Raw genomic sequence first — 8,568 nt, forward strand, 5'->3', positions numbered from 1 at the left:
GTATTCGGCCAATCACAACGCACTGGATAGCTGGCCAATCAGAGCACACCTCGCTTTTCAGACCGATGAGCTTTGTAAAAATCAACGCGTTTCAGAAAGGCGGGGCATAGAGGAGAAACAATAATGTACAGTATGTGGAAAATAATGTGTTTTTTTAACCTTAAACCGCATAAACACATTTCATTACACCAAATACACAAAATAATGTTCTTTTTAGCAACATCATATGACCCCTTTAATCAGCCAAAAAACCACCACAAAACATGATTCCTTTCTTCCTCTGAGCAGGTTACAACTAGTTTTTCATTTCTCAGCCCATTTTCACATGTATGACATTAGTTTATGCCTAATCCTGACTTCAGTGTTAGAATTATGAAGAAAATGCATGCATCTGTGGGTGTTTTACTACAAACAAATGGCGACAGAAAATTGAAAAATAAATAAATTGCATTTATTTCAAAAAAATTTCACCCATTTGCAGATTCTAAGCTAAATGATTCATTTTGAATACTTTTTTATCCTTAAAATTTTGAAATACATTTTGAAACTTCTGACATTTTTCTGCTTTTGTGTTATTGATAAGTGATACATATATATATATATATAATTTCAAAAATAATCTTATTTTGTGGAAAAACCTGTACATGATGCACTGTACTAATATTTTTAATCTCAGCATATCAAATTAGTTATATTAGGCCTTTTTTTTTGCAAATCAGCTTATATTTTTTTCATTATGCAGGGCTATGCTATAGATGAAGACAAACACACAGACATACACAAGAAAGTACACACCTGTTTATAATACTTTGACAAGAAAAGCCTTCTTAAACTCATTCGTATTTTGTCTTTTTCTTAATCGGTTGAACAGACAATCACTTATCTAATCAAACTACTGTAACAATGTTTTTTTTAATCTCCTGTCCATAGTTTAATACACTCAAACAGTCCCGTGAATCAGAGGAACAGCTTTTACTACAGCAGCAGGACCAGAGAGAAGAGCTACAGGTCTTGAGAGAAAAGGTGAAACATTGAGAAAAACCAGATTCACCGCTTTCGAGTTGTCCAGTCAGCATAAAAATACCTGATACTTTTTTACGTCAAGTTGTGCCTTCATCACTCTGTGAATTTGTTTAAAGCACTAAATTCTTCATTTTTTTTTCATGGAATTTCTTTCAATGTTAGTCTGTTAGTTTTGTAATGTTAGTTTTCTTGCACCAAAAATAGTCAGTTTTTTACTGTATCTTCAAGACTTCTGTCTTCAAGGACTTGGCTAAGCCCTTCACAGTGTCTTCAGGACTTTTGTATGGGATGTGTATGGGACATGTTGACAGTGGTCTTGCGTGTGTTTCAGTGCTCTGCGCTGGAGCAGAGAGCGGCGTTGCTGAAACAGCAGGAGGAGACGCGGGTTTCCGAGCTGGAGAGGAAACTGACGGAGCAGCAGCAGCACACAGACACGGCAGAAGAGGTGAGACTTCTACCACTCCAACTCCAGCTGTATTACATCAACAAACCAATTAATAATTATAATTTGGAATAATAAGAAGAAGAAGGTATATGCAGTATTGTCAGTGTCAATATGATGCATCAGAACCTCTCAGTTTGGAGCAAACGTCATAAATATGCACAAGATTTACCAAGTGTAGTGTAAATTTTGCCATCAGTACCTTCAGACAAGCTATGCCTCTGTAAACTGGTTTTATACAAGTCTTGAATCATTGTCTTAAACTGTAGACTTCCGGCTGTTGTTTTCCTATATGATTAATGCTGGTGTTATTATTCTGTACATTAATTTGATGCCTTATTGTAATAACTTTTACGTACATTTTGTGGATAATAATAATAATTAAGATAAGTTAATGAGTTAAACAAAATTGTAAGGAAGTAGTATGACAGTTAATTTATTAAATTAAATTATTTTATTTAAAAACATTTATTTAAATAAATGTAACATGAATTTTGATTACTGGTACTGTTGACCTAATTTTTATAAATTTATGTATGCACTACTATTTAAAAGTTTGGGGTCTGTAAAACTTTCCTTTTTTTTTTAAGAAATTACTATTTTGCATTGTTTATTTAGTTATTTGGCAAATACACAGTTAATAAGATAACTTGGCAAAGACCAAAAGTAACAGTTAAGACATTTAGGGCAAGTTTTACGAAACAGGGCAAATTAGCGCGAGAGCGCAATACCAAAACAGCGCCGATGGGTGTGGAAATTTCTGCGGGCGATTTACTAACAACGTGCAAATTAAAGAACACAGACGCAACATCTCATTTACATATCGACCAAGTGCAGCGCAAATTAGCGTAGTCGCAAATAAAGAAGCCACAGTACGTTGAAAAGAGCCAGAGGCCAACAATTGAAGGGTTGCAAGACATTTTGATAGACCTGGTATTCCAAGTCGTCTTTTATTTCCTGAAGCAAATTAAATATATCCTAGCTTGGCAAATTATATGTTCGGATAATGTGTGCTCCTGGCATTCAAAATAAATTAATACGTATGGAAAATTGCTCTCCCTTCTACCACGTGCTCTCTGTTCTCTGCGGTGCCTCCTCCAGAAACAACAAGTGCAGCCATTCAAGCGCAAAATAGTTTAAAGGGGTGGTTCACTGTTTTTTTTTTTTTCTAGGCTTGATTGTGTTTATGGGGTGCAGTCTAACATGTTAATGCTTCGTTTACACACTAACTAACGTTAAAAAAGTGAAATCGCAGTGAACCACCCCTTTAAGACTATAGCTTTTTTTGGGCGTTTAGTAATGGTGCAAATACCAGTAATTTGACGAGCGCAAACGTTAGTAAATCGCGTTGCGTGATTCTTTTTAATACTAGTCTCCTCCCATAAATTTTGCGTCTGAAAGGGAAACTGCTACTAATGCATATTCAATAAGGTCAGGTGCAAAAATAACTGTGTCCACGCCTTTTCAGCGCTAATTCGTCACTGCGCGTCTTTAGTAAAACCTGACAGTACAATTTTAGCGCCAAAAGACTGTTAGTAAAACTGGCCCTTATAATGTTACAAAAGATTTCTATTCCAAATAAATGCTGGTTTTTGAACTTGTTATTCTGTTCCATGGTTTTATATGGTTTCTACAAAAATATTAAACAGCACAACTGTGTTCAACATTGATAATAATCAGAAATGTTTCTTGAGCATCAAATCAGCATATTAGAATGATTTCTGAAGGTTCATGTGTCACTGAAGACTGGAGTAATGATGCTGAAAATTCAACTTTGCATCACAGAAATAAATTCAGCTTTGGGAATAATTGAAATGCCTTAAAATAGAAACCTATTTTAAATTCTTAAATTCAAAATTTGTTTTTATTGTATATATTAATTTTTTTAAAGCATTTAATTTTGATTTGCATCATATAGTTAGCATAGTCTGCATGGATCACACTTTCTAAGCGCAGCTGTGTTTATTTTCAGGTGAAGCGCGTGATGAATGGAGTGTTTCAGTCTCTCAGAGGGGAGTTTGATCTGAGCGAGACCTACACAGGAAGTGATGTACTCCGAGTGCTGGTCAGCACTATCAAGGTCTGGCCAATCTCTGTCCAACACAATGTGAGCTTTGTGCTCAGAATCTGAAAACACTTCATTCTGCCAATAAAACATGCCACAAAGTGTGTTTTTCTCCTCCAATCACAGAATGTCACACTGCAGCTGCTCACCAAAAAGGAGAGATCTTCATCTGAACACAGTGAAAAAGAAGAGGAAGAGGAGGAGAATGAGGAGGAGAGGGAGACTGACACACAGCCTAGACGTGAGGTGCATATAAACGGCCAGAGAGAGGAGGAGGAGCAGAGAGAGAGACATTCTGCAGTGCAGGATGAAGATGGACCACAGCGAGTGGAGAAGAGAGATGTTTCACCAGCAGAGGAGAAGAAAGAAGAAACAGAGGAACTCGAAAGAGAAGAAGACAGGAGTGAACAGGAAGTTGTAGAAGAAAAGAGTGAAGAGAAAGTTGTGGAAGAGAAGGAAGTGGAAGTTACAGAACGCAATGTGCAAGATCAGGAGATCAGTGAGAGCGGCACAGAAACTAAACACGATGAAGAGACTGAAAGGGACGTCACATCCAAACAGGAAGTGACCACCGAGCCGCCTGAGGACATTAGTCCCACACAGGAAGTGAAGGTAATTGAAGAGAGTGTTTCAGGGCCTTTAGATGAACCAGAAAGCACACACATGACATTAGGTGGCCCTCCCAAGAACCCACCACCACCTCCTCCCGCTCTCCAGGACGAGTCTGCACTGCTCTCCAGGTACGTACTCAACCGCTAACATGATAAATGTGCTTCACTTTTATGACGGAAGATTCATTTTCCAGCTTGTTTAAAGAAGATTCCCCCTAAAAATGAAAATCAGCATTTACTCACCTTCACATTGTTTTAGTATTGAGATAATATTAGTTATTTTGAATTAGATTTTTTTTCTTTTTTTACATTTGTCTATCTAGTTTTTCAATAATTTTTCAGTTTTAGTTATTTTAGTACATCATTGTAAACTAAATGAAAATGTTGCCTTTGCAACTGCAGTAGACGATATATATTAAATTTATTTATTTGACATTTTCTTTCAATAAATGTTTCTTTTATTTCATGTACCGGATTGTTTTATGGTTTTAGTTTTGTTTAACATATCATCCCTGCTACATCCACATGACTTTCTTGTGCAGAATACAAAAGGAAATGGGTCAAGGACATGACAAGACCTCTTCTGTGATCAGCATGTTTTCATTTCTGAAGTACAGTTCATTTTGGCGGGGACATAATATAAATATTATAATAAAGAAAAAGATTGAAGAAAAAAAAGAAAATTCTTGATTTAAAAATAAAAAGTGTAGTTTTTTTTGTCATAATCTTTTATTATTGTTTTAGAAAATAATTTGCTAAATTTAATAAAACCTTTGTCTGTCATGTGGTGCAACCAGCAATCAGGTAAAAAAGAATCAAAACAAAACAGGAAATTATATCATAGAGGACCCTCATGACTGTGCGTTATGGTCAAGTGTGTTCATGCCATGTTGTAATAACCATATTTTCAAGATTAACAACACATGACGTTGTACTCAGAGCTGTTCATGTACTCGGCAAAACTGTCTTCGCCTAAGCGAATCTGCATATTTATGAATAAATAATGTACAAATTCATGATATATGTAAAAATAATTTTTAACTATTCAAATATATTCAAAGCTTTTTTTTTATATTTAGATGTTTACACTCACAGTATAGAATGTGGATCGAAAATATTATTTGTTAATTGATGGTTATACCACATGACATTTTAAGTTAAATGAAAACCTAAATTTAAAACAATTCAAAACCAGCATAAATACAAAATGATTCGTCTCTTGAACTAGATTGTTCGCAAAGTGTTCAAGCTGTTCTTTTCCATACAATGAAGCATAGAGTGACCAGCTGAGGCTCCAAGCAGGACAGAAAAGCTCCATAAAAGTTCTTCATTTGACTTTGCATGCATGCTTTAATCGAAGTCTTCTGAAGATTTAAGGGCCTTGATGGTGGGAAAAATGTTGGTGTGAATAACTTGCTTTTGCATGACTTAAAGCGATAGTTCACCCAAAAATGAAAATTCTTTACTCACCCTCAAGTAGTTCCAAACCCGTATACATTTCTTTGTTCTGCCGAACAGAAAGGGAGATATTTTGAAGAAAGTTTGTAACCAGGCTGTTTTGGGGCTCCATTGACTTCCATAGTAGGAGAAAAAAATACCATGGAAGTCAATGGTGCCCCAGAACTGCTCTGTTTCCCACATTCTTCAGAATATCTTCCTTTGTGTTCTGCAGAACAAAGACATTCATACAGGTTTGAAACTACTTGAGGGTGAGTAAATGATGACAGAATTTTCATTTTTGGGTGAACTATCCCTTTTAAGACCACTTGGAAAAATAGTGCAGAAATCCTATGAACCACTTTTATGGTATGTTATTTGTCGTGTGTTTTTACTCATGATCATTGTGTGAAAGAGCAGCTGGAACATTCTTCAAAATATCTCCTTTTTGTGTTTCACGGAAGACAGTAAGTCAAACAGTATTCGATTAAAATGAAGGTGAGTAAATGTGGACTGCATTTTCATTTCACAGTAAAATAGGCCGTACATTTATGTGATGGATCATCTTGTCATATGTGAGAGAAGATGCACAGTCTCGTTCCCACAAAAGCGCATGGCAGCACAAACAGGAAGCGGTCAGTTATTAGATTTCACAGCAAGTAGTCTTGCGAGTAGTTGAATTTGTTTGTTGACGTCCCAGCACTGCAGTTGATCTAATTCAATCATTTTTAGGATTGTTGGTAAACCTCAGAAATCTTCCCATTACTGTATAACACTGTAAATTAACTTAAGCGTATCAACTAACACAAGCCCCGCTTTAACCTTCACTGTTAGCATGTGTGTCATCCAGACGCTCTGTCCTGTTTTTCACTGTCTCATCCTGCTATTCTCTCAGTCCGTCTGAGAGGGTAGAAGAGAAAAATGGAGAGGAACCATTTTTCCAGAGTCCCTCCCCTTCCCAGCCCCGATCTGCACCCGCACACACCCCCGCAGCGGCAGCGGCCAATGAAGAGGAGGAGGAGGAGCTGGTGAGCAGGGCTCTCTCACACACACACACACACACTCCACATCCATCTGCTGCTCTTCTGCTCTTCAGTCTCACAAACTAACTATTTGATTGTCATTTAAAACTGAAAATGTCCTTTGTAGACAAATCAGTCCTTTTAAAAAAAGTGTAATTAACCCAATTAATGTCAACTATGTGTCATTAAAGGTCTAGATTGTCTTCTAATATTGACAGTTCCCCAGTATGCTGCTTAATATAGTGTGAATGAATGCGGTGTAGTGGTTTAGAGTTGGTTACCAGAAGGTTGTTGGTTTGATGCCCACCATGGACATGCTGTGACTCCAGACAGATCTGTAATACTAGGAAAAAACTGTTCTTCTGTAAATCATGGTTGTCATGATTGACATTGAGGACATGAAAGTTGTCATAAATAAATATATTGTAATAAAAAAAATTATATTCAGAATGTAAAGTGCATTGTGATGCATTGATTCCATAATGAAAATTCAGTGCATCCATTATACTACTATGTGATTGTAATTGAATTGTCATTGTGTGACATTATTATGAAAACATGCCCAAAACTATGACCAATAGTATGAGTTTGGGGACAGGACTCTGTTTGTTTGACCAATGATAGGAAATCAATGGCAGAGCTTACTAGTCAGTATATGCCATGTACAGTGTTTTTGTTCAGGAACTAAATGAACAGTGAACTGACTGCTGCTGTTGTGTGAATCTCCTCAGAGTCTGAAAGGATGTCCCCCTCCCGCCCCTCTGTTTAATGATGAGAGTGATGAAGATGATGACCTGGACTGGCTGGGCTGATGTGAACCTCCTCAATCCAGTGTTAAAAAAACAGTGCCTGACGTCAGACAATCTCTGACAGGAGGAAATGCTGTTTGTGTGCCGGGCCGCAGTGGACACGGACTCTAATTAGTGGGTTGGGATGGTTCTGGAAACATTTCAGTATTTTCTGTGATCAAAGAACAGCGTGTAACTTCCTGCCCAAAACCTTGAAAAGCATTTGAATGAAATCCCTCTGGCAGTATGGATCGACTGCTGCTCATAAACTGATTTACTGCACATGCAAAAAAAAAAAATCATCTTTAAATCTACAAATACTGTAAATCATAAAAACGGTTGATTTTTAAAAAAAATCTTAATTTATGATATAACGTTCCCATCTTTAACACAGAGTTTTGATGTGTAATTCAGCTTGCTGTCTCTGTTCTTAATATTTATACATTGTACTAACAGCAACTAATTGCATATTAATAAAGAAATGAGACAGAATGTCACAGTTTCTTTAGTGTTTGACTGATTTCTTTATCAGGCCATACTTTAAAAGAGATAAAACTGTAATAAACAATGTGACATGGAAAGTTACCAGTCAAATACATCAATAAAGGTAAGTATTATAAGTACGGTTGTTCACAAAGAACACATTTTTGCATTCCATTGCGGTGCTTTTCCATATTTTTTTTATGTAAATATGTGCTAGATGGACATGTTTGAAGGTCGCGCTCGCTTGTCAAGACACATGAAACGGCATTCTACATTCACAACGCTCAAGTTAAAACCAGTTCTGTATAGTAGGCTATATAAGCTTGTTTCCACCATGAGATAGAAAAACCCTAATTGCTGCTTTTATCTACATTTATTTATTGCAATTCTGAGTTTCTATCTCACAATTCTGTTTTTCTCAATTCTGAGAAGAAAATTCAGAATTACGATAAACTTGTGAGATTGTAAACTCAGAATTCTGAGGGGAAAAAAGTCAGAATTGTAAGATTCTGAGGGGTAAACGTCAGAATTGTGAGAAGATACAAACTTTGAATAGTGAGATATAAACTCACGATGTGTAAACAGAATTCTGAGGGAGGCGGGGGTAGGGGGGGGAATCAGAATCGCGAGATATAAACAGAATAGTGAGAAGATACAAACTTAGAATAGTGCGATATAAACTCAGAATTGTGAATTT

General features: G+C 36.5%; 1 protein-coding gene across 4 annotated transcripts in view; it reads left to right on the forward strand.

Annotated features, from left to right (window-relative positions):
* The window catches only part of fkbp15b (FKBP prolyl isomerase family member 15b), a 26,222-nt gene extending 18,506 nt beyond the window's left edge, over nt 1-7,716 (forward strand). For 2 of the 4 annotated variants that reach the window (XM_016239279.1, XM_016239280.1), the window contains 6 exons: nt 931-1,023; nt 1,355-1,468; nt 3,438-3,545; nt 3,657-4,270; nt 6,474-6,606; nt 7,332-7,716. In XM_016239279.1, the coding sequence (XP_016094765.1) occupies nt 931-1,023; nt 1,355-1,468; nt 3,438-3,545; nt 3,657-4,270; nt 6,474-6,606; nt 7,332-7,412 (1,143 nt within the window). In that variant the 3' untranslated portion in view covers nt 7,413-7,716. The other 2 variants (XM_016239282.1, XM_016239281.1) reach the window with 2 other exon arrangements.
* The last annotated feature ends 852 nt before the right edge of the window (nt 7,717-8,568 follow it).

The sequence above is a fragment of the Sinocyclocheilus grahami genome, unplaced genomic scaffold, assembly GCF_001515645.1.
Source record: "Sinocyclocheilus grahami isolate Dianchi unplaced genomic scaffold, SAMN03320097.WGS_v1.1 scaffold560.1, whole genome shotgun sequence".
Classification (NCBI taxonomy): domain Eukaryota; kingdom Metazoa; phylum Chordata; class Actinopteri; order Cypriniformes; family Cyprinidae; genus Sinocyclocheilus; species Sinocyclocheilus grahami.